Below are 27577 nucleotides of genomic sequence, written 5' to 3'. Positions count from 1 at the left end.
TTTGTACAATCCCAAATTGGCAGGAATGAAGATAATTAAGTAAGCTATATCAATCTGCTTTAGGGGAATTAAAAAAAGGTGCTGCCTGAAAATGCCTTTAATGAGTATATTGTGATCATAGTGTACAGCTCGGGTGTCAAACTTGCGGCGTCACATAGTCGTCATGTGACGTATTGCGATGTTTTCTCCTTCATGTAGCTGGGTGGGCGTGGCCTGCATGTGACGCATCTGGCCCGCGGACCGCCAGTTTGACACCCCTGGTGTACAATATGTTGATTTTATTCTCAATGACTATGAGTGATAATTCTCTACAGGTAGTAGTGACTGTTTTGGATAGTGATTATTCAGTTACAACAGTGCTGAAAAAGTTGCTTTGTGATCAACGTCCACAATTACGACCGTCACAATATCTCTGTCTCTATTCTTGGTCTCATGTTCACCAGACAGTATGTGTTTTCCTGTGTAAATTCATAAGCCAATTGTGGCTGTATGATTTTTTTAATCAGCAAGTGCGTCACTTAAGGACTGAGTTGCCAGTCCCATCTGCAGTCGCTAAACAAAAACTGACTATGTAGCACATATGAAATTGTGGCAAAGTATTTATAAAATTGTGTAATTGGGTGAATCTATCTAAGAGAGCTTATTTATGGAGAAGAAATCTGTTTCAGAAAAATGGATTGTTTAAAGTTGTGACTCTACGTCCATGATTTCAAGCTAAATCAAATCTGAATTGGTTTCACAGTTGAATTCCTTGTGGACAGTTCTAGCATGTATTTAAATTTAGTATCCATCATATCAAATGTTATAATCAACGGAACATATATGTTCACATGCAGTAGGTTTCATCAACGTTAATGTGAATTTATATATTATATCTAATTTGAGAAAATTAGATACAATTGAGAAAATTAAATACAATTTCATGTTGGCCATGGCTTCTTTTCTAAGTGTTACTAAAGAATATTACTGCACCACAGCATCTGTAGAGTTGGCAGCAGGCTCAGTCATTCTGTCCAAGCTTCTTGATACCTGTGGTTAGGCTTATCACTGTACCTTCTTAAATACTTGCTTACACTTGACACCACAAGCTCTGATTTCCTGAAAAAGAAGTTCATTTTTAACTGCTATTTAGTCAAATCTATATGTTTCTCATGCAAAACCTTTGCTGTCTAAAAAAGAAGCATATGCAATTAAGGAGTCCTGGTAGCTCAGCAGACTAAAGCACTGTTATTAACATCAGCTGCCTGCAATTACTGCAAGTTCAAATCTCACCAGGCTCAAGGTTGACTCAGCCTTCCATCCTTTCTAAGGTAGGTAAAATGAGGACCCAGATTGTGGGGGCAATAAGCTGACTTTGTATAAAATATACAAAAGTATGAAGGCTATTGCTTAACACATTGTAAGCCGCCCGGAGTCTCCGGAGAAGGGCGGCATATAAATCAAATTTAAAAAACAAAACAAAACTCAAAAATTAAAACAGAGAGAATCTCAGCTTAATCTTAAAAATTCATTGTATGACATTTCTTGAGGGATCCTTGGTGCTCTCTGAGCTTGGTTGTATTCTTGCAGATGACTACTAGTTCTAGTACTGATTATTAGCATTTGCTTTCTGGCAGAAGTTTCTAGCACTGATGATTATGAGCACTTGCTTTCTTGGAGAAGTTTTATTGGGCAACACAACTTCTCCAAGAGAGCAACCAAGTTCAGAGAAGCATCAAACAACCCTCATTTCAACCCTGAGCTACAGATATTCTCCTTTATTGTATGATATTTCTTGTTTCAGTCCAACTCACCTTGAGGATTGCTGTGAAGATATAATGAATATGTAAAAAGAATGATATATACTGGCTTAAATTCTTTCTTTCTCAAACATAGACATTTGATATACAAGTAGACATCATCTATTAAATGCCCTTGTGTACGGCAATGGATTCAATTTTGCTGGATCATATACTTTTACTGGAAAAGAATTTTGTAACATAGAATCCCTTTTGAAATATCAAAAGCTTTTTTTTTTTTTTTGAGATTTTAGAATTCCCTATTTACATTTAACATCAGCAGTCAGTAGCTGCAATGATGCTTAAACAAAAAAGTATCCAGGGACAAAGCATCAATAATACTTTATAAACTATAGTCAAACAGACTTGTAGGTTAAGCATCTGTGCGCATTTGCAGCAGTGAGGAGGGCAGAATATTTGACCCTCATCTTGATACTTTAAGTTACCATGTTTCCCCAAAAATAAGACCCTGTCTTATATTTTTTTTGAACCCTGAAATAAGAGCTTGGCCTTATTGCTATTCGCTCAAAAGCCCGATTGGGCTTATTATCTGGGGATGTTTTATTTTAGGGGAAACATGGTACTTGACTGTAGTTAAAATAACTCTTAACAAATAATAACAAGTATGTGGTTGTATTGCCAGCATAATTATGTATTGTACTGAGTGGATTGAAATAGCAGAATCCGGCTCCAGTTATAATGTCTTGAAAGTAAATTCACAGGTAGGAGGATGTCATTCAAAAAAGAGGATCTTAGAATCCAGTCCTTGAAGAATGAATGGGTATCTTGTCACACTAAGGATGTGCCTTTAGGTTGTGATGTTTACTATATGTGGGGTTTGGACTATTATTAGAAGTACACATACAGTAGATTAATAGGATGAAAATAGTAGACATTACACACTGTTTAGTTAGGTAGTTCTTGCAGGAAAGAGTAATCAAGATGTTGGATGTTCCATTTATGTTGTTAAGCAGTTGGTTTAAATCAGGATGCCACAATTGATTTGTCAGTAATGATATTTTTCTTATAGACAGTGCTGAATAAGGCAGAGCTGAATAGTCTCAGTGCATTAATGAGGCAGTAGAAATGTTTTAGATTCATGAATTATCGGAATACTTCAAGGGACAAGGCAGGTCTGGAAAAAAGGGTCATGCTGCACTTGTACAAGACAGGTGGACACATAAAATGAAAAATGGGAAAGAACAGATTTTAAATTGATCCCAAGAAAACGTTGTCAGGATGGAAAGACCTAATTCTGGAAAAATTATTCCCAGAAGAAAAAGGTGATTTGTTGGGGTAAATGTTCAGAGGAATCACCGCAGTCAAAGTCAAATTTGAGATGAAAAGTGTCACAGGAAATCTAAAATGGAGAATTGATGTAGGTCCTTATATGCCAATGCTAGGATTTTCCAAGCTAAAATGGAAGATTTGAAGTCCAGGAGCATAGATACAGATCTTTTAGAAATCTTGTGGAATGGAAATAACTTTGAAGAGAAAGAAAGCTTTAACTTTGCTGAAAAGAAACCAGCATGGCTTTTGTAAAGCTAAACCTAGTCTCTCTAAGCTACATTTTTCTGATGGTGTCAACAAGCCTATAAATCCAATAGATGCTGTATGTTTAGATTTTCAAAAAAAACAGAGCCTTTGATAATTCTGTTATCAAAGGCTCTTGGAAAAAACCCAGGCATTGGATAAGAGCACAGGTGGCCTCAAGGTTCAGAAAACCATTAAAATACATTAAAGTAGAAATAAATAGATGGCTTTCTTTTAAATTGTCTGTTTGGAATCACCCACTGTGGCTTCCTGTACCTGTTAGGAATGGAAGTTTTCCATTTGTATCCCATTTTCCATGGAATGAATACTATGGAATAAATTAGCCTTTTTTGTTTAAGATGATAAAATAAAAATAAGATTGTGAAAGAACTTCATCAAATTAAATAAATTGGCTTCAAAATGGCAAATGTAGTTCTGGATAAACAAATGCACTTTAGCACAAATAATAATAATAGCTAGGACAGATTTCTAGGTCCCTGGCTAGAAGATGAATGACCCAAGAACACCAGGCTAAGATGTGATTTTTTTAAACTTGTTTTTCAAACTATATTATTCAACAATGATGACGATCACATCAACAGATTCAGAATTTCTTCTTATACATTAATTTGATCTGAGTTGATGCTGATGGATTCTGGGGATTACAGTAAACCTGATAAAAGTTAGCTGAGGGTGCAATTGCTATAAAGAAAGGCAAATTCCATGCTTAGCATTATTAGGAAGGGAACTAAAAACAGAACTGCAAATATAATAATCTCCTTGTACAAATTCATAATGAGATTGCCTTTGGAGCAATGTATATAGTTCTGGTCACAAACCTTACAAATTGTGTATCAGGGACTAGAAAACAGAGCAATCAAAATAATTAGGGGACTGGAGCAACTTCTTTTGATGAACTACTGTGGCAAGAGGGTCTTTTTTTGGTAGAAATGTGAGAAGTAATGGAACAAGGAGAAGCATCGTAAAATCATGCATGGCATCACTATTTTAATATAGATATATGTTTTTCTTCCTCTCTCAGAAGATTAGAACTGAAATGTAATACAAGGACATTCAAGATAAACAGAAGCAAATCTCACTTTTTCTCATAACACAAGAATTGGGGAATTCATTGTGCCAGCAGTTATAGTAATGGAAGCTCATTTGGATGCTTTTAAAAGGAGATCAGAGATATTTATGGAGAACTAGCGTATCAGTGGCTACTAATTTTGATGGCTGTTTACTACCTCACTGTGCCTTAAATACTTGTTGCTACAAGCAACAGTGGGAAGGATTACTGCTGTCGAGCCAAGGTTTCTGAACTTCTGAAATGCATCTGTGACCTAGAAAGCTAGATTGGATGAGTTTATACTCTGATGCTTTTCATGTCATTTTCTCGTGTCTTTGATTTAACACAAAATATCAGACATGAATTTCTATAGGAGAGACTTTAGACAATGGTACCAATATATTCTAAGAGATAAATTACTTGGATGCTCTGAACATAATTTTCTCAGTCAAAATTGGAACTTTTGATATAACTTCTCAGAGAATAAAAACATTTCGGGGTGAAGTAAAGGGGTGATCTGAATGGAATTTGAGCAGGAAGGAGAGGAGCACTTTGGATTTAAAAATGGGTCAGCTGGAATGGAATTAGTTCAACAAAATTTTAAAAAATATAATGCCATGTACTGTTCTCTTTTGTATCAAATGAATTCAGTTACAAAATAAATACAGTTGGTATGTAAAACACTGTGACAGGAAGAGCATCACATAAAAGGCCACCTATAGAAGAGAAAAAATCATTTAATTAAAAGAACTTATGAATTCTTGTCAAACTTATGCTTGACAAGAACAGAGAAATGAGATCTAGAATGCTATGGAAATTAACCTAAGAAAAATGTGTGCATTAATTGACTTGAAAATGCTGACTTGAAACTGAGCTGTCCGGAAATAATCATGAACAAATCTCTGAAGTTTATGGCAGATCACTTAATAGACATTGCAAAAGGATTAATTAACATTTGGAAAAGTGTCTGGCATTCAAGAAGACATAAAATATTATTAGTGAAGCATCATGGAATAATTCTTGTGTCAAGATGATGTTTTGCAGATGAAAAGTTTTTTCAAAAATGCAAAACTGTGTTGAGCAGACATTAAAATATATTAATAAAACAACATTCACATATTTGAAAGGTAGAAGGAAAGAAAAATAAACATTTCAGAATGTTTAGAGTTTAGAGAAGTGATAATGCAAGCTTATAGGCATAATAAAAATACAACAAAAAGCAGTTTAAGATATAGGAGAGGGTACGAATAGGACAAGTCCCAGTTATATAGGGATTCTCAAATTTATTTGGTTATGGTAAAGCATGAAAAGCCGAAATTTGGCTATTTAAAGGATGATATTCTCTATTCTGAGGTACTATAGATTTTAAGAGCTGTGGTACTTTCACAGTAGTAAATGGAATGGCTGCCCCATGGAGGCATGGCTTGCTAACGTTTTGGTGCCAGATTAACATGTTACTTGTTATTTTTGGATTTATTTTTTTAAATATGAAGTCTCTTCATATTTGAGGTTTTAGCATCTTCCTCTCTGTTGGCTTAAAGATTCAGCTACCAATCCAATTGAAATACCTAAAGGTTCACCTGAATGCTTATGCATGTATTATCCTGACCTAATAATGCATTTTATAAGCACCAAGTTTGGAGAGTTAGTTTTGTACGCTCTTGTGGGGAACAGAGCTTTCAACACTATAAAGAACTACTTGAGAAAGAAATGATAAAGTTTATTAGGTGCTAGTAGCTAGAGTGTCAGAGATAATGGCTGGAAAGAAAATGATGCTTTCAAAAGTGAATTGCTCACTTTCATTTCCAAAGCTATAAATAATTTTAATTTTAAGGGAAAAAAGAAACATTAAAAAGAACAGCTGTTCTTCCTGCATTATGCACACATTGTTTATGATGTACTGTTTAGGGTATAAAAATAACCCCAATTCAAATTTTCTTTATACCACAACTGGTGTTAGGAATGTTCCTATTACATGCTTTCACTGATACAGAAAGATTGATACAGCAAGAAAAAATTGATAGTTTAATAGAATGCCTTCTTCTATTTAGCAAAATGCTGTTTATGATAGAACATAGTAAACTGATAGTAAACTGATGGTATTGCTGATAGTATTTCGGCAGTATGATGTTCAAGCAAGCTTTTTATTACTGCATTTAGTAAATAAAGGAAAAGGATAGGAAAGAGAAGAGAGGAAGATATACATTTTAAATAATTTCATATCTGGACTACTGGGGTGAAAAACTGAAAATAGCTCCATTAAAAGAGTTGATGATTGTGAGCTATTCATGGAGAGGACTTGTACTCACTGTAGTGCTCCAAACAGTTGCTTTTCAAGATAGCACTTTCCCACTGGCTTAGAGAAAGTCATTTTTGTTTGAATGGGGCCAGTGTCTTTATAGACACTGGGTTTACATACTTCCTTTTCTAATCATATTGGAAATTGCTTGTTATTTGCTTTTCAGCTATTATGAATATGCAGATTGATAAATTTCGGACAGCACTGGGGAGTTTCCTCCAATAGCAAAAGAATTGCTTCAAAAAGCAAAAGAAGTTTTAAATTTAAGGGCTTTAGATAAATAAGTATTACTTTGATGGAAAAATAACAGAATAATATGAAAAGAAGGGTTTCCTGGCAATTGTAATGTCACCAGTTAATCCTTTCAATTCAGAAGTGCCTTGGTAGGTGCTTCTGACATGAATGTAGTAATACTAGGTTTTTAAATTTTGGAATAAACAGGAAAATGGTGATTGCAACACTGAATTTAGAAAGTTACAAACAGAATAGAGATTCAGATGGATTTGAAATAAGATTCTTTCTGTGCGAAAATGCTATGGTTTGAATCTTTTTTATTTTTTATTTAAAGAACCATGTTAGGATGGAACTTTAAAGGTTAGATACTAGGTAAAGGAGTCCCTGTGGATTTTACTTTGCTAAACATTGCCGACTATGAGGGGCAGTACTCATCTCCATTTGAAGACCATTGAGCCAGTGCTGTCCAAAGACATTTGGACAGCATAAGGTTCTGGAGCAATGTTACCTTCCCATCTTAATGGTTCCTATTTATCTACTTACGTGTTCATATGAGTGGTGGGTTTCTACTGGTTCACTCCGGTTCAGGTGAAGCGGTAGTGGTGGCAGCAGGAGGCTCTGCCCACCCACTCGGACATTATCACCACCCGGACATTATCATGGACACTCTGCGCATGTGCAGAAGTGCCACACATGCACAAAGCAAGCGCGCACACATGTACACTCCTGGTTCCAAGCCAGTAGCGAAGGTAAGCGGAACCCACTACTGGTTCATACTTTTGAACTGCTAGGTTGGCAGGATCTGGGGGAAGGACGGAAGCTCCCTCCATTGCATGCACTCAGGTCTTGAACCTGGGCTGCCGGTCAACAAGCCCAGGGTCTTAACAACTGACCCCTTTAGAAACTAGAAAGAGAACCAGAAAAAACTAAAGATTATAATTAAAGAAGAATCCTTACATTTGACTTACTAATACAGAATGGAGCAAAATACTTTAACATTTGATGTACTGAAGGGTATTTTTGAACAATGAACCCAGAAATTAATTTTAAAAGACACTCAAAGAGATTCATTAGAGATAGACCAAGTTTGACAGATGTTATGGAACATGTTTTACTGGATAAAACAAAAGTGGATATAAAAATGATAGGCTACAAGAATGATATGGAAAAAGATGCCATATTGCAATACAAACAAAATCAGGATATTAATACTAATTAAAAGGGATATAGAAGTAACAGATCAAAAGAGTGACCTGAATAACTTTCCTATATTGGATTTACAAAAGAGATTTCTGGAAGGTTCAAAGACTTTTGAGAGAATAGGAAAAGAAAAAATGAAATCAAGTTCTAAGACATTATTTGAAGTTTTTATTTACATTGTTTTTAATTTCTTGATTTTTTTTTTCAAATTGTTATTTCAACATTGTTAAAAATAAAAGGAAAGAATATAAAGGCTTATTTGATCAAGGTTAAATTTGATGTTAAATAGATCAGGCCTGACTAACAATGAGGCTTTAAGCATTTATAGATAAGAGATGACATATTAGAAGAAGATATTTGTCATTTGTTGTGTTTGAAGGGAATTGATAAATTACTAAAATTACTTGTTAAGATACTTGTTAAGATGAAAAAGGAAGTACAATTTTTTCTTTACTATATTTTTATTTTTTCCCTATTTTTTCTATTTATTCTTTCTTAGTTTTTACCTTTAATGATAATGTTTAATAACATTATAAAAAAACAATAATAACATCCTTACTAAGTGCATTTCGTTTCCTTCAATCCATTGGTTCCAACCACGGTCCTCTTTTTCTCCTTTCTGCACACATAGAAGTTTATCTCCATCCCACGTCACACAAGTCTAATAAAAACAACAACATCCAATTCAAACCAACCAACAAAAATAAACTGTAATATATACTATTTTCACCCTTTCTTAAATACCTTTAGGAAATAAAATTCAATATTTAATTTTAGAAGCTAGAGTATCTTTAATAAAGATTATAATAAAAATGAAAAACTTTTTCCCAACAGGATTATTGTTCTAGGCTATATAAACTCCTTTTAATCTCATAAAAAATAAAAATAAGTAGTTTAAAGGTCTTTTAAATTCTATACCAGAGGTTCAACTCAAACTTTTCTTAAGTAGAAGACCAAAAAGGCAATATATGATAACTTTATAACAATTTTTTTGTATGACGAAAAACATTAGAAAGTCATATCACCCATGGTCTCTCCCCCCCTCCCTCCCTCTCTCCCCCTCTTCCTCTCTCTCCCTTCCTCTCTCTTTCTCTCTCAGCAGAGGACATAATAAATCTAATTTGTTCTGCATCTATGTCTAATTAAAGTTAAGAACCAATTAATAAGGAAAACCGTTCAGTTTTTCAACTGTTCAAATTATATATTATCGAGTATAACTTTTAATATTTTTCTTATATACATGTGACACCTCCCTTACTTAAAAATGATAAAAAAACAAGACTTGGTGAAAAGTTATTTCCTGGATAAAATTTTTAGCTTATTTGACAGAGAGAATGAGAAACAGGCAGGCAATAGGAGATTGTTTCTTGAGTATCTGAAATATAATTTGGTCTAAGTAGTTAAAAATCATTTAAATTAAATTAAAATTAAAAATACTTGATAATATGTCATTTCAGCTCCATTAAAATTACAACTTGATAATAACTTTGGGGAATATTCAGAATCTGTACTTATGTGTTTCCAGGCTCACACAACTGCATTAATCCAGGATTATTTCAAAATGTTGCCAAGTATGTGGTGTTGTCACATCCCACCTTTTTATACTACATTTGTATTTCAAATTTTGTCACAACTACAGAAGTCATGGATTTTGCATAATAATTTAATTTAATGAAACATGTTCACATATGTGTACCACTGAAGGAAGACAGCAGTGATGTTCTCTTTTCCATGTTGATATCTTAACTACAAGCCGAATTAATCTTTTACAATGTTATTCTGGAGCTGTTAAGAATTAAGGAGATGGAAAACTGTTATAGCTTCTTTTATTAGGCTGGTGAGGAAATTATTTTAAATGTATGATGTTTAAATTAGATTTGGTTTTCATCTTTTTGCAAAAGTGCATTTAAAAACAATTATCCCAAACGTGGAAAAAATAATTTATTTTTATTTTCAAGCTGCCATATGTAAAATAAAAATAACATTACATTACATTACATCAACAGTCCCTAACTCCATTTGAGTTGATTAATTTAGTCTAGGTACTAGAATATTATCTGATCACTCCTCCCTTTTTTTGGCTGACACTATTTCTGAAAACTAGCTTAACTCCTTGTGTACATGTAATAATACATCTTTTAGAACGTCATATAGCACAGATTTAGTACAGTAAATCCATGGTAGAAAGCCCTTTTATTTTATATAAAGCAAATTGGAGAAAGAGGGAGATGGTGAGGGAGAGGGAGAGAGATATTTTAAATAATGCCTTTTTAATGTATGGATTTCTGAGAAATGTCCCTGCTAGACATTGCCTACAAAGCTAATTGAAGCTATTTTCACTGAAATTAGTGGGGATTACAAAAATGAAATCTAGACAAAGTCAGACATAAATTCTATCTGCCCAATACTTCAAAAGGAACACCTTAACAGCCCTTGTGTCAGTGGATCAGTCAAAAAAAAAAAAAAAAAGACTTTCCACCAGTAGAGGGAACCCTTATCCAGCATTTGCAAACTGAATAGAGCACCAGCTGACCTTGAAAAAATACAATAATTTTGATGGTTCTGTTTCATTAGTTTTTCCTTTTTAACAATTTAATATGACTTTGGAAAAACAGAAATTCTAACCTATGATGCAGTTTATTTTGTTAATACTATGTTGTTTTTGGGTAGTCCCATGTAATATAACATCATTCTAAATACTGTGGGATCAATGCCACCAAGTTCCAACAGTGGACAATTTCTGTTCACTTCATTGAGCGTACAAAACTCCAACCTAAGATATGCTTCCAAAATAAAAGAGTTTTATTTTAATTCTTCAATAATTTTGTTTCAAACATAGAATCAGATGATGTCTTCAATTTGTAGTCTCTCAGTATAGATTCCACTGCCTTTCCCACATAATTTTTTTAATCTGTGAAGAAGACGTACACAATGTGTTTTGAAAATTCACAAATAATTCATTTATAATATTCAACCCGCTGTCCTAAGCATTTTTGTTCGACCAGCAGTTGTAGTTCTGGTTTGAAGGTGAGATTTTCCTACTAAAGATTCCATGCTGTCTTCTTCTTAAACCTTAAATTGTCACTGCTGAATTATCTCCTTTAGAAAAGAGCTTTCATAGAACTGGCATAGGGTTAGGGGGAAAAAAATTAAGCTGAATGGAGTTTGATTGCTTCCTTTATTCTGGCTTGTCACTTATTTCCAATGTTCCCATAAATCACAAAAATGTTAGCTTCTATTTTGTCCAACTGACCAGTCAACCTAGATTCTTCTTGCATTGGCATATGTTTATAGAGAACAAAGTAGAAACAATATTTTAGATATACCCAACTATTACTGCTATATATATTTTTATAAATGTCTGAGAGAGATGACTTTCCTCCATAAAGTTTTTCATGGCAAACTTTTTTTGTTTACATAGTTCCATATGTTCAGGGACTGTGTTTAGTATGATATTCTGGTAAATACAAATTTTCATTGCATGAGACTACATATATTAAGGGTTCAGAAAAGTACACCTCGAGTAATCATTATTATTGATAGCTTTACCATATGTAGATTAATAAAAATAGTTTTGTGCTTTCGTTTGTAGTGCTTTGCTAATAGCATAAATCCAGTGTATCGTGGTTGCACTCCTAATCATACATTCTTTTTTAGCATCAGTGGGGTTGTTTCACAATATACAGTTTTAGAATTGAAGTATAGATCAATTCTGTGTAAGTTTGTAGACCAGTTTAGGTGTCAAATATATGTCACATCCTCTGATTGTACCTTTGTATTACTTTCTGCACTCTCTATGGTATTGTTATTTACCTTTTCCCCATTTATAGTCCTGCCTTCATAGGAATTTGAGAAATCAAGTGTTCTCCTGGCCCTTACCATATTTTTCGGAATATAAGATGCACCTTTTCCCCCCCTAAAAGAGAGTGAAAATTTGGGTGTGTCTTATACACCGAATGTAGCCCCGCCCACCCACTGGCTCCCACCGTTTGGCCTCTGCCTCACAGCAGTTACCTCCTTGCAAGCAAATATCAAGAAAAAACAGCTCCTTTCAGCTTCAGCATAGCCTAATTAGCACAAGTTGATTGGATCGGCCTCCCAACTCTTAGCTAATTTGCTCTCAGATGTTTTACGCAGGGCTGTTTGCTGCAATGAGGCAAAATTGCTCAGAGGCAGAGGATTTGTTTTTCTTCTTTTCCTCACCAAAAAAGGTAGGTGTGTCTTATACTCCGGTGCATCTTATACTCCGAAAAATACGGTAATTCTTTCCAAACCCATTCCTTAAAATGCATGTAAAGCAATCATAGCTATATCGGCCCATTTTAAAATAAATGTAATTCTATTACTGGCAAACAATAAGCTGATAAAATGACACAACAGAAAGTAAAAGTGTTGTAGTTATGTAAACTCTTCCTTAGACATAATAGTAGTCAGCGGTGGGTGTCACATACTGTAACAACCGGTTTGTCCAAAATTGAAAATGTGAGTGTGTGTGCGGCATTGAAAAAATAGCGATTATGTAGGACAGTGCCAGGGCCCGAACTGGTTCAAAGCGGCAGCAGCCCACTTCTGGCAGTAAATTAAGAAATGGGGAAATACTGGGAAATAAAAGCAAATACGCAAAAACCTCTGCTGTAGAACGCCATATGGTGTTGCTCTGCTGTAGAACTCATTAATGGTGTTGCTCAGCTACAAAGTTTGTATTTTCAAGGTAATCTGAAACTCCACCCACAGCTGTGTAAAATGTAAATATAAAAAGTAAAATACATGCTTTGTACATTGTAATTTAAGTATGAAAAAGGAAGCCATTTGAAACCAAGGCAAATACATTGAAAAAGTAATGTAATATTTTGATTTAAGCATATTAATTAATTCATAAACATTGGCATTTATGATTAAGCACAGTTAAACGAAAGTTATTCTGCTTTTATTTTACAATGAACATTTCAAGAAGCTATAATCAGAAACAAGCCTTTTGGGATATATTCTAAGAGAGTAAAACTTAATACTTAAAGAACTTCATTATTTTTGGTTAACTAGAATTTTGTTGTTGCTTAGAAACTCCTCGCCAGAAGATGTACATTTTCTTTAAAATGTAATTTAGCTTCATAACTTCTAGAATTAATGTTGCTTCCATTTCCAATTGGGCATGAAACATACTAAATCTGCCCTGCTGTCTTCCATCTCTTAAAATAAACATTGCTTTTAAAAATTATGATTGTAAGTATTTCCCACGGCACTCAGCATTGACAATAGAGAGTAAAAACTATCTATGAGAAGAAGAAAAAAGGCAAGGATAGCTAAATACATAGCATGTACAGAGAATTCTCTAGAAAGTGACACGTGGTTTACCCTGGAGATAGTACCTGCCTTGAAAACTGCCAAACTTGAATTATTTCTGAACCTGAAGTGTATAGGTTCTTCTTTTGTTAGAGCATGTTACTTTAGGAAATAAAACCAATATTTTGTTAGGGAAACATACTCCAGGGGTGAAATATCTACACTAGACTTACTGTAATCAGGATGCTTAATAGATTCTTTAATAGGAAACTGTTCTCAGAATCTGATGGTGCTACCTATTGCTATTGCTGTTCCAAGTGCCAACATCTATTAGCATGGTTTATGCTGGCTTCAGAAATACCTGGAAAGCCAAAGATTCTCTGTTACTTGATATTATCATTTTTCTAGTCATTTAATAAATCATAAAACATATAGTACAAGCCAGCTAAAATGATTGAAAATCAATAGCAATATATGTTTTGTGCCTGTGTTTCCCTGCATCTTTCACACATGTCTGTTCACCAATCTCTCCCACAAGCAGGGGGAGATATGCTGAAATCGTCTTTAGCTGTTGCCAGATGAAGTGATTATTGAGATCACTACCCCTTTTTGCTTTAATATATTGAAAAGAAAGCTCAAAGGAGCATAATATGACAACAAACAAAACACACACACAAAGATTATATTGTCCAAAAAAAATTGCATACAATGCAGTCTAATTTTTAAATAGGTCATTAAATCTGTTTTAACTGCATTATTTAAGCCATTGTTTGAATAAAGAGTTAGCTCATAAATAGATGAAAATCTTGTGTAGATTTATTTCATTACTGAAGTATGACCTTCTTTGTTATCTCCAAACTTGAAGATCTATTGTTCTTTTTATATGGTGATGAACAATTTTTGTAATAATGTGATTTTTAAAAAAATTTCTTGGTTTTACCTGTTTGTTGTATGCTGCCCAGAATCTCCTTTGGTCAGCTACATATATTTGATTAATACATTAAATAAGTAAGGAAATTTTGGTAAATAATTCAAAACATATTCTACTCCACAACTTGCCTATAGAAAAAGCAGCAATTCTATTGCTCTTACTGAAATGTTAAAAAGTGGGATAGGGATTTTGAGAAATATATTCTGTAATGGAGAAATAAGATAATTAATTGATGTTATTGTAAGAGATTAGGAATTAATGGTGGATAGTGATACTGTTTATGTATTAAGAGAAAGTAAGATAAGACAAAGAAGTATGGAAAAATAATATTATGGCTGAAATTGGAAATGGTGACTGTGCCAAGAAAGCCCTTTCACAGGTCCATCTTGTGCATCTTTTATGATTTTTCCTAGAAGGGAAAGTTTCACTTACTCACTCACTCACTCACTCACTCACTCACTCACTCACTCACTCATCACAATCATCTATGCCTTGGCCATGTCCCTTTTGAACTATGCAATGAACCATAATGAATTTAAATGAATTGAAAAATAATTAAAAGCTATAGCTGGTTTTAAAGGCAGCACCTTGAGTCACTACTGATACATGTTGATGTGACCACATAACACCACTTAGAAAGCTGCACTGGTTACCAGTTAGCTTCAGGTGCAGTTCCAGCTGTTAGCTATCATATTTAAAGCACTTTGTGGTCCAAGGCCTGGATATTTGCAGAAAACCCTTCTCTCAACAATTCTTCCCATTCAGAAATATCAAAGAGGGTAGGTTTTCTGCATATTACCTTGCTCATCTGCAGTGAATGTGTAATAGTATGTGGAATGACTTTGGAAGATAGGCAACAAGGCTGAGCCAAGGGACTGGTCAGATAAAAGGCAGGTTTAAACTGCAGCAGGAATGTGAGAGTCGGGGCAATTTCAGAAGAAACCCTCCCTGGTTTCTTGGGCTGTAAAGAGAATGGGGGGGGGGGCAGGTAGAAATACTTTCAGACTTGCAAGATTCTATTTATGTTACCTTACAATAAAGTAGGATAGCATCCCTCCAGATATTGGAATGTTTCTCTCGCTCCTGGCTTTATGTAAAAATATGACTTTTCTGAGTGCATCAGTGGTTGGAATATTATAGCAATAACATTTACTGTAGACTTACATACTGATTCACAGTGCTTTACAGCCCTCTCTAAGCAGTTTTACAGTCAGCATATTGCCCACAACCATCTGGTCCCCATTTTACTGACCTTGGAAGGATAGAAGGCTGAGTCAAACTCGAGCCCTGGCAGGATTGAACTCTTGACTGTGGGCAGAGTTTGCCTGCAATACTGCATTCTAATCACTGTGGCATTACCAATATGATTATTCCCTTTTGTGAAAAAGTAACCATTTGGGTTACTATTTGTTTTTCTTTCCAGATTAGGTGTGTTAATAGATTGTTTGGATTGCTGTTCTATTTAGATCATAATCTTATTTATTTTTAATGTAACTGTAAATAGTCTCTCTCAGGTTTAAGTCTTGTGAAATAAATAAAAATAAATTTAATATGGATGAAACCTGATTATATGCATACTCTTAGAATACAATAGAGTACGATAAAGAGATATTGCTTGGAACCCAAATGAATATAAGGCATCAGAAATGGAAAACATTTGTATTTCCATTCAGTTCATAGATCATTGAGCAGAGAAAGCTGCAGGGTCTCTCAAGAATACCAAAGTTCTATTTAAAGAACCATCTTTTCTCCCATTTCAGCTTCATGTTCTCCCAGGTGTAAGGGGTATTTCAGAATCCTGGAGGTAATTAAGGTAATGCTTTTAATGTGTTGTTGCTGTGAGAAGCAGGCTGAGAGCCAGTGATTTTCAGGCTAGAGTGGGCAGTTATGCTAACACTCAACAGCCACTCAACTTCAAGGCCTCTAAACAGCACACAAAGAGTCTGTTAATCTGTGGGAAGAAAATACTATGGACTCCAATAAGCATTTACTCCCTTACAGAGGCAGTGTACAGAGGCAGAGGAACAAACAACTGTTCTGTACAGCTTCAACTAGTTTGCAATAAAGATTCTTATCCAGCTAAGTTGAGTCTTGAAGACTTCTGCAGAATATTAGCTTAGGCAAAAGAGTTTAGCCAGGCAATTTAGTAAATTGAATCAAGGTTGGAAAAATTTGACAATTGATGCTACAGGGGCTCAGGACAAAAATGATGAAGTTACATTATATGCCTTTTTTCCATGATGTAAATAGTAAAAGTTGTACTGGAGTAATTATTGCAAATAAAATAATGTTCAGTTTGCAGATGATTGGTGAATAATGAAAAGCTTCAGTAATAGGATATGTCAAGAACAAATGAAAATGTTTGAAAGTCATTTTTTCAAATCCATGCAAAAGATGGATAAAATAAGTAACACTTTGCAATTCAAGGTCCCAGCAAGTCCATGCGGACCGATGGTATCTGGCAGCCACTGTAGCCTGCCAGTCCCTTGGTTGGTGCCCTCTGGTGCTGCGCAGAATGGAAGGCACGGAGGGGAAGACAGGCAAACTGAGAGATGTGAAGATGAGCCTCCTATAGCCACCTGCCACTCTGGCCCACTGTGCTCTGGTTTCTCGCAGCCTGTGTCACCTGATCACCTGCCTCTCCCCACCTCTCTGCCTGTCTGCTGCCAGCGTCGCAGTGCAAAGATGAACCTTCTGTGGCCACCTGCCATTCTGATCCCCCATCACTCGGCTTTCCCGTGGTCCATGTAGTGCATCCGGACCATCTGCTTCCGTCTGCTGCTTGCACTGGTATTCAACTCACCTGTGGTGTGTGGGCTGCGGCTGCTGCCAGACACCACTGGCCCATGCTTTCTCACCGCATCCTATGTGGCCGCGCCCACCCTCCTTCACTAGGACTTATTTTTGGGGTAAGTCATATTGATTTCTGGAAAGAAGAATTAAGTTTTTAGTACTATACTCTTACCTTTATTTCTTCTCTGGTTCTTAGAAGTTTGATTGTTTCATGTCTACATTTAATTCAATAAAATGATAGGTCTTTGGAAGCGCAATCATGTGCTTTATATGCTTTAAAACAAAAGGCACTACTAAAAATTGAATTTAATTTGACACTAAATTTTAGCCTTCAGAATCCTTCAGATTCTGAAGGCTAAAATTCTCTAGAATCTGATAAACATTCTGGGTAGGTTACCCTGACCTATGCTAAAATTAAAATTAGTTGTCACCTTAGACTGTGTGTGGACTTTTGTTTCTATATTTCCATTTGAAATAATATATTTTAAAAAATAAGTTGTCTACTAAGTTCAGATGGTCCAGAAATTGTAGAGGTTCTTTTCATCTGCTCCCACACTAATACTTGAAGTATTTTCTTCCTAGCTTTCTTCCAAACATACGCCCATGGGAATGTAAAGTTGTAAAAAGACTTATGTTTAGAAAAATTGTTCCTATTCTTAAAGTGTGATTAGCACATTTACTTGCACTTTCCCCACTTCTCTACAAGAAACACATTTCTATTGAGTTCTATTGAGTTTAGATAAATGCTATTGAGCATTTATCTAAATGCCAAATCATTACAACCTATGAGCATAGTACTAACACATCTTTGTATATTATCTACAACCCACATTTGGCACTTGTAAAGAATACAGAGTCCAGTTGTTTCCAGCTATTGTGGAACATAAATCAATTTCATGCCAAGTCTTTCTGATTCAATTGCAATGGATTGTATGTAACAAGGTCTGTAATTTCTGTCATGAGGATGCTAAGGATGTTAGGTAGACAAGTTAATGAGACCTGCAATTATCGAGAGGCACAGCTGGGTATGGTAAAGGTCACACACACACACACACACACACACACACACACTCTCACACACACACACGTTAAAACCTTAGGTTTTTTTATATTTTTGGTGACTTGCATTTACTGATTAATTACACAGTTATTCAAAAAATCTTTGAAATATGAAAATCTGAATAATGGAACTTTAGACCTTCATACATGTAATTGGATGAAAAGCAGAAAGCTTCATACATTTTAATAATTTTTCCAGCAGATACAGAGATAATTCATAACAACCAGATTGCCACATGATCTTTAACACTGTGCTCTGTAGGACCAGCATCTTTAAATAATTGACTATCACATTTGAGTATACATATCAAGTAGAAGGTCTTCAGAGATGTTTCTTTGAGAACTTCTAAAAGTTTGGGAAGGACAAAACATGATTCCTTCATTAGCAACATTTTAGTAAAACTTCTTTCAATACCTTTAAGCTGATAAATGAAATCTGTCTTTGTTGTTTCAATGTAGAGTTGGGACTCTCCAGATGTTGATTAAAATTCCAAGCAACTTAAACAGCATGATCAATAAAAAAGATGTTCTAGCAACATCTGCACAGCCAGATTCCCTTCCTTAATGTTTTCAGAGAAGCTTTTAGATTTGGTCACATTAATATAAACACGTAACTGCAGAGAGTTCTATTGAATTTAATATAATTTATATCTGAGAATATATGACATATCCATTAAAATAACCAGGATTTTTTTGCAATTTGAAAAATATTTTTCCCTTTTAAAGATGTATATTTGACTGCATATTTACTACAATTATATGTTGGTACAGAAGAAATAAAATCCATGAGTCTTTCGCATCTCAAACTAGAGAGCTGAACAAAGGAATTATGTTAGCAGTTCTTGTTGGCCAAAGAGAAAACAAGTGCATATAACAGGCAATTACAAACAGAATGTAGCCACTAAATGTTACACTATCCAACTTGTGACATACATTGGTGTATTTCTGTGTATATTTTACCCATAGACAGGACACCAATGAGAATTACAACAAAATTCAAATATCAAATATCATTTTAAGCAGAAAACATAATTTTTGTACATTTTACTTTTAATGCCAATGATATCCTTTTATTTTATTTACTAAGAAAAGCAGTATAATTAATGAACTTTGCAAATCAGCTATCTTCAGCCAACTGCCCTCTATATATACCAGACTATAATATCCAGAATTTCCAACTGGTAAATTCCTGGGATTACAGTCTCAGAATATCTTGAGGACAGCAATTTGAGAAAACTATTCTAAATCCTCTTTAAATGCTGTTTCTGTTAAAGATAATACAGCTTCATTACGGTTCCTGCTATTAAGCAAACTGTCACTGTCTTATGTATGCTTGAGATTATCAGCTCCAGGCAAATTCGAATCTACAATAAATGCAAATTACACTAGTTATGATATTGCTTTCACTGTAGATTTATTAAATGATGGCAATTAGTAAAAAAACAAAACAAAGCTGTTAGTCAGATCTTTGTATATCCTCCATCTATTGTGCCAGAGCCAAGAAGTGTAGACATATTTGACATAAGGTGAAGAATATTGATCTTTGCAGCTTACAAAGGTAGTCGCCAAAGTAATTGTTTTATCAGTAAACAATGTATCTGCCCTTATGGTATATATGAAAAATCCTTTGTAACATTTATAAAGCATTCCATATTTTATTGATATTCTATTTATTGACCAAGTATCTAAAATGATCTGCAGGACCAATAGCATATCATAACAGAGCCAATAAATGTTTTATTAACGCATTTCAATCGTTCTGTAATCAACTACGCAAGCTTTAATTCAGGGCAGACTGGTCCAATATTTTTGCAGAATGCTATCATTTGTGGAGACACACACGTGTGCTAGAATGTGTTCTAGAATATGCTAAAATTACTAGACAATATGCTTGTCTACTTGGTTATTAGTTACAAAAATTTGAATCATACTGAAAAAAAGATTCCTTGATAGATTAACTCTTGAACAACAGTTACAGAGTATGATAAACACAATAGTTCTTGGAACAGCATTTTTCCCCACATATATCAGACCTTCTAGAAACTATGTGCCTAAACAATCTTTGGAATCATGAGCTGGTTCAGGTCAATCACATTAAAACTTATTTGCAAAGGAGACTGCCAATTAGAGGTGTTTGCCAGAGCAACTTCACAGCTGCTTTAGAGCTGCTATGAGTACGCGATTCCCCACTATAATTGCAAAGAGAACTTTTTCTTCCGAGGAACGATAACAAGACTGAATCTCTGCCTAGGATAGTTAGAGTTGGCTTGGTGTAAAGAACCAGGAGACAGCTTGAAATAAACCATTATGCAAAGAAAACATTCCTTAACACCTGGGAAGGGAGACAGTATCAAAAGAAGAGCTAGCAGATGTCTCCTACCTGATGTAATGTGTTATAGAAGAAAGGGCAGGAGGATCACAATCAGATTTGCAAGATTCTATTATTAGAGCCGATCTCATTAAAGTATCTTTAATGAACTTCCCACGGAATCATTTCTTAATCTGGTCTACTTTGAAGAGTTTATACTTAGTATTAGACAAACCAAATTAAGTATGACTTAGCCAACAACATGGTTAAAAGATAAAGAGAGTAGCACAATATGAAAATGGAGGTATAATATGTACATGTCTAAGTATACTCCTGTGAAGAGCTTACTGATACAGGATGCAGCAGCAGTGCCTGTCATGGTAGTGTGGAAACACCCAGAACTGTGTAATGGTTTTGGAATTGTACAGAAGAAATACAGTGTGGTACAAGATTGCTTGAAGGTGATGGTAGATCTTGGCATTGCTACCTGGCTGTCTGCAGGACCCAAAAGTTCAGAACAGAGAAAAGATGTCCAGATATCACTACAGCTCTTCTTGAACTAAAGAAGACAGGATCAACTTTTTTGCTAAAGACAAAGAAGATAAGCAAAGAAAACCTTCTAGTAAATCTCCTATCATACCATATCAGAAGCAAATATTCGTATGAGCCGCACTGAGTACATTTCTTTCCCTTGTATCAATCTTCAGTGTCTTCTCGAGTCATTCAGCCATTTGTTGTACTAAAATAATATACAAGGTTTCCAACACTTCAGCAAAGGCAAGATGATGCTAGGACAATCCTATACATTGTTAGTCAGAGTGGCCCATAGGATTGGTTTTCCACAATGGATGCCTGTTCATCCAGTCCAAATAATTATTAGCGTTTCATCTACGGCACGGAGTTCCACAGTTACTGGCAACAATGTTGTCCCCAAGAAAACTTTGATATAGCATTTCTAGTGTATCACATTACATTTGCCGCATCACAAGAGCCCTATATTTGGTGTGGAAGAGATAGAGGAATTATTCTTCATTTCTAGAATAAAAATTAGATTCTCTGAGGCAGGTACAACATCAGCAAAAAATCATTTATTCTGAATATGTCACTGCTAACTGGGATAAATTTGACATGAATCTCCATTATTTTATCCTGCATTTTTGTAACATTAAAAAGCAGAAATTGAAGAATGTCCCACTAGAGATGCCAATTTGAAAGCATATAAAAGGTTCCTTATTAAGGCACAAATTTTCTTTTCTGTAAATAAATGAAAATAAGAATAGCACAGGAGCCCTATTGTACTGGACCATGCAGCTGACCAGTCTAAAAAATTATTCAACCTGACATCCTAAGAGTAGAAAATGAAACTTAAATCAAGTAGACCTGTGAAAATCAAATCTGATTGGAAAACTGAGGGAATTTGCTTCCCTAATTTGATAAGGGATTGATGCCTATGTAGCAGGCCATCAAATTGTTAAATAAATTCAGTTTATTTGGAAAGTCAATTTAATACAGAGATTTGATCCAATAACAATTGAACTGGCTATATGAAACAAACATCTCTACTATAAAATTAAAAAGCCACTTCAGTTGAGGAGCTGAACATAAATATCTAGCCATCAATGATTGACTGCCTCTAAATATGAGAATTCGTTTCACTGTTAATTCTTCTAGCAATTGATGAACAGTATTTGCTTCAATACAAGATTATCAGTGTTTTGATTCTTCTTTTGTATTCAATTTTCACCCCAAAATCAACTGAAGTTCTTATAATCTAAAAAACCCCCAACAATCTTGCATTTACATGACCTATCTTTAATAATATAACTAGAAAATATTTCCAGTCTTTATGTTAACATAACCTAGTAAGTGCATTTGAGTCAAGTTTTATTTATTTATTAAATAAATAAAACTTGCTGCCCATCTCATAACAAAATGAGTCTGGGTGGCTTACAGCAATAAAACCTCAAAGATCTAACAAATAAATATATCTAAAACAATACAAATAGCAATCCCAGTCAAGATAAAATCATAGTTAAAAGAAGGGGAGGGAAAGAACAGGATGCACAGTTAATTCAAAGCCATCTCCAGTATGATGTTCCCATTAGAGCCCCAAACCAGGGGTGAAATTTAGCAGGTTCTGACAAGTTCTGGAGAACCAGTAATGGAAATTTTGAGTAGTTTGGAGAACCGGCAAATACCACGTCTGGCTGGCCCCAGAGTGGGTGGGAATGGTGATTTTGCAATATCCTTCCCCTAGAATTGGGTGGGAATGGAGATTTTGCAATATCCTTCCCCTAGAGTGGGGTGGGAATGGAGATTTTGCAGTATCCTTCCCCTGCCATGCCCACCAAGCAACAACACGCCCACCAAGCCATGCCCACAGAACTAGTAGTAAAAAAATTGAATTCCACCACTACCCCAAACCATCTAGGGGAGCCAGTTCTTTAGGCTCCTGCGGAAGAACAGAAAGGAGCCAATCTCAGCTCAGGAAGTAAGATGTTCCAAAGGGTAGTAGCCACAGCAGAGAAGGTTTTTCACTTGGACTCTGCAGCCAGGTTCCTTGACTGACAGGGCCCACAGCATGCCTCCTCTGCTCATGGGCGGAGCAGGCCAGTTGTTCATTTATTACATTTAATTAATTTGGATGTTATATAGAGCCACAGTGGCGCAGTGGTTAGAATGCAGTACTGCAGGTTACTTCTGCTGACTGCCAGCTGCCTGCTGTTCGAGTATCTGTATTTGGCAGTTTGAATATCATCAGGCTCAAGGTTGACTCAGCCTTCCATCCTTCCAACATCAGCAAAATGAGGACCCAAATTGTTGGGGGCAATATGCTGACTCTCTAAACGGCTTAGAGAGGGCTGTAAAGCACTGTGAAGCAGTATATAAGTCTAAGTGCTAGTGCTATATGAATAAATGAGTCCTGTATTCAATAATAGAGTAAATAAAACTCAATGAGTTGCAATTCTGAAATAATATGTCTTTCCCCTATAAGCAGTTAAAAACCAAAAGGACTTAGATATTACTTCTCGGCCTTTTGGCTAAAATCAAGTGTAATTTGTGTGCAGGACTAGATTATAATCTGAACTGCAACAAGATTGGAGGAACCGGCATTGAAACAATTACTTTATATTTCCTTGTATTATGACACAATTTTTCCTACATCCTCAATCAAGGCATATAGGCCTGAGGCAGATTTAAAGATTCTGGAAACTGACAGCACAGTCAATTTTCACCTCTATAACTTTATAGAAAATACCAGTGATGAATTCACAAGAGACAGATTCTAGGATACAGTCATCACTCATGTTTACAGCAATATATCTATTTGGCAAAAGAGCAAGATGTGGGAAAGTATATTGTTTCATTATATTTACTGATTTGCTTTATTATTTAATTTTGAGCTGTGTTCTATTCTGGAAAATGTTTACAATGTATATCTGAAAATGGAGTGAAAAGCTGCCAGATATTTTTGAATAAAACGGCAGATTTGGTTATTTCAGTATTGCCCAATACTTGCAAATTACACAAAAATTAAGGAAAATACAAAACATATATAATGCATTGTATACGTTACTGTCAGCAGCATAGATGCTTATTGAATTTTCCAAGTTTAGGACAAAAGGGCAATTTTTTAGCCTTGTAGAATACAATTTTAAACTTGAAAATTACTTTTTTTTGAGTCAGCAAGGAACCAATGGAGGAGCTAAGCTGCAGTCAACTGATAAGAATCGATACTCAGAAAGATGGGGTACAGAAAGCTAATTTAATAGTGAAGGAAATAATTAATTATAAGACAAATGCATGATATAAAATTGTATGCAAGGCTATGTAGTTCGTGGAAGAGTTTCAAATCAACCATTTCAGTAAATGGCATTTTCCTTTGCTCTTTATTCTTTGCATAAATTGCTTTTCAGTATTCTAATCGTTCAGGCGCTTTTAAAATGTAGAATGCTTACTGTGCAGCCTTGAGAAGGATAAAGTGCCAGATTATAGTGCTTAGTTGGTGTGAGCACAGGCAGGGATCAATTTTTAAGCACACTGTCATTTAATTTATTTAATGATTTACCTGGTGCGTGTATTAGTAACAATAAACAAATTGCATTTTTGTTTATGCATATTTAAAATCCATCTGCTGCACATTATAGCCAGGAAGAAAACATTCCTTACCAAGTTTTCAAGAATCCTATTCTCTTCCCATGGCTATGTATCATCTCTATCTGTGTCAGGTACTTAAGGACAGCCGTTAATGTTTCAGGGACAGGGGAGAGCCATGAAGAAGAGAATGGTAAAACAAAAAGCAAGGTCACCTTGTGCCTCTTGGCTGCTTTTTTACCTAAGGATATTTGCCGGGGGGGGGGGGAGGGGAATTTTTGCACAAGTTTTGTTTGGTATAATTGGAAATCATTGCAACAATTTTTGGCAATCATGTTTTAGAAAAGAATATTGGACCATACACTTTTTCATTTCATTTGTAACGGAGCATTTCTTCTAGTGATTCCAAAGTAACTCATTTGTGACAAACCTGCCATAATGGAAAGATGTAAAAAGTAAGAATGAAAATTAAGTGGCAACCAAGTATAACAGCTGAAAAAAAAGAGGATTAATCAGTTACAATTTGTCAGGCCGACCAGTATAATACAGTGGTTAATAACTGATTCAAATTATGGAAGACTGTTTCAAGTCTCCCTCAACCATGGAAGTCCTCTGAATGTCTTCTGGACACTTGCTTTCTTTTAGTCCAACTTACCTCATAGAGTTCTTATTGTGGACAGGAAATTAAAATAGATAATTTGCTTTGGGATCTCAGAGATAAGGGGAGACGCTTGCAATTTGTTAGTCCAATAAATCAGAAAATTTGAAAGACATTTCTAGAGAATGGTGTTTCTTATTAGTGACAACTCCTATTTTTATGGAAACAGCCATACTTATGGAGAGAATCTTCAGGAAGATATTGTATCTTCTCTTCATACATTTAGATTAAAAGATTTTAAGTTATTTAGAAAGAAAATATTAGCACATTATCTATTTAAAACCAATAACCTGTCACTCATTTCATTTCCACATCACATTCTGTTTTGATAGACCAGTGTATAGAAGGTGAAATTGCTTAGTGTCAAAACAAAATTCACACATATCTTTTCAACTTCTATAATAAGAGAATCTTTTGTTTTCTTAAGTATATAATGAAGCAGTGCTCACTCAGAATGTTTTCTTTTCCATTTATAAATCTTTTCCCCATCTAAATAGCTTTTTGCAGTTGGAAATCCCTTGATTCGTGGTTGTCTGAGACTAATAGAGCAGCATATTTTAGACTTTGATTTAGCAAACTTGTGCCACTAATTAATATGATTTCTTACAAAAGTCATAACACTGCTTGTCTGTCAAAAGATGACCTAAATGTTCACTTCAAGTAAGCATGTTGTTTCTGATATAAGTATCTTTTCAAGAAAAATGTGCATTCATTCTTGGTTTATTTAGAGTGATTAGTGAAAGGTGAAAGGAAAAGTAATAAATACCTGTGGCTGTCAACTCAATTTATGACAAGCAGGAGTTTATTCTATCAGAAATCCCATTCAAATGAATAAATATACCCTAGGAGTGAAGGAGTTTTGTATAACTAGCAAAATATACCTAGAAACTATTTTTGTAAATTTATGAACATATTTGAAAAATCAAATGTATTTTTTATAATGCAGTTCATTGTATATGGATACAATCTTAATGCCATCAAGATTTCCATGCAGAAATATATTTATAGGATAGTCAGATACCAGATACCTAAGTATTGTGTTATATAAATTATCAAAATGTGCCTAAAAACCACCTTTGTAAATTTTATCAATTTATCAATCTATTTATTTGTTTGTTTGTTTGTTTGTTCAACTTGTATGCCGCCTTTCTCCGAAGACTCAAGGTGGTTTACAATGCATTTAAAGATCATATATAAAACATTAAAAGTTAAACCATTAAAAACAATTAAATGAGAAACCAAGTTTTTTTTTACAACCCTGTTCAGTATTACATGGAAATATCCTTAATGCCATCAAGATTTCAACACAGAAATATATTTGTAGGTTTCTAGCCTTAATGAAAAGTATACTTTTTGGATTGAATTTTTTGGCTAAAATGTTGCTGAACACTAAAGCAGGATTATCAGAAAAGTCTTGCCTCAAAACCAGTGACAATAGTGAAGCAGGATTTTTAAGCTCATAATTTAGTCTTATAGGAGCAACATTCTAAATCTTACCATACATTTGCGACCATCCACCCCTGTTAAATCCTCTTCAAATTCTGTCCCTATTTCAAAATCCATGATGTAGTTTTTAAAAGTGCTGAGGGTTTTAATGATCATATGGTTTCCATCCTGAATAATCTCTTTGTCAGGTTTGAGCCTACTGGCTATTTTTCTCACTGCAATATTTACATCTGGAAGAAAAAAAGAGAGGCTGGAATATTTTATAAAATTAATGATCCAAAATTTGGGAAACACTGAAAACTGTGCTGCTGTTTAAATCTAAAATTCAATATAGGTTAATATTCATGCTTCCTTTTAAAATAAGATTACGAGATCTGGGCTGAAAAAAATCCAGACGATTTCTAGATGAAGTCAATGAAAACTGGCTCTTTGCTAAGATTTTTCTGTCCCCAATCTGGTTTCTTATTCTTGTGTGGAAATTTATGGTTTAAATTGGGGAGAGGGGGGGATCTTCTTAGTTTTAAATCCACCCTTCCAAGTCATTAAACTTTGTACCTTATGCCATATATAGAATAAATAAAATTCTAGAATAAAATTCTGATAATTCATCTGGATAAATTGAAAATATTGCAATTTGTATTACGTACTTTATGGATTTTATTTCTTTCAAAATTGCTTCAGTTCCTATTTAGTCAGAAGAGCAATATTAATAAAGAAACTAGCTGCTATGAATATTTTCATGCAAATTGCATATCTAGTGAAATCGTATAATTCATCCTAAGGCTCAAATAAATGGAAAAAGTGGGGAGAAAAAATCTTACCTAGAGCTTTCAAATACTCCTCAAAATTCTCATTACTGAGCATTTTCCAATAACCATTGAAATCTGCAGGCAT

At 34.7% G+C, this 27577-nt stretch overlaps 1 protein-coding gene across 1 annotated transcript; it reads right to left on the bottom strand.

Annotated features, from left to right (window-relative positions):
* Positions 1 to 1044: 1044 nt before the first annotated feature.
* On the bottom strand, positions 1045 to 27577 carry RBP1 (retinol binding protein 1). Its single transcript, XM_070945041.1, has 4 exons — positions 27505 to 27577; positions 26735 to 26913; positions 8673 to 8774; positions 1045 to 1098 (listed from the first exon to the last, which is right to left on the bottom strand). Exons 1-4 carry the CDS (start codon positions 27575 to 27577, stop codon positions 1045 to 1047), a joined length of 408 nt encoding a protein of 135 aa, XP_070801142.1.

The sequence above is a fragment of the Pituophis catenifer genome, unplaced genomic scaffold (assembly GCF_029215685.1).
Source record: "Pituophis catenifer annectens isolate HBS135680 unplaced genomic scaffold, rPitCat1.0.hap2 SCAF_6, whole genome shotgun sequence".
NCBI lineage: Eukaryota > Metazoa > Chordata > Lepidosauria > Squamata > Colubridae > Pituophis > Pituophis catenifer.
Note: the sequence above shows the minus strand (reverse complement) of the source record. Positions and strands in the feature narration are given on the sequence as shown.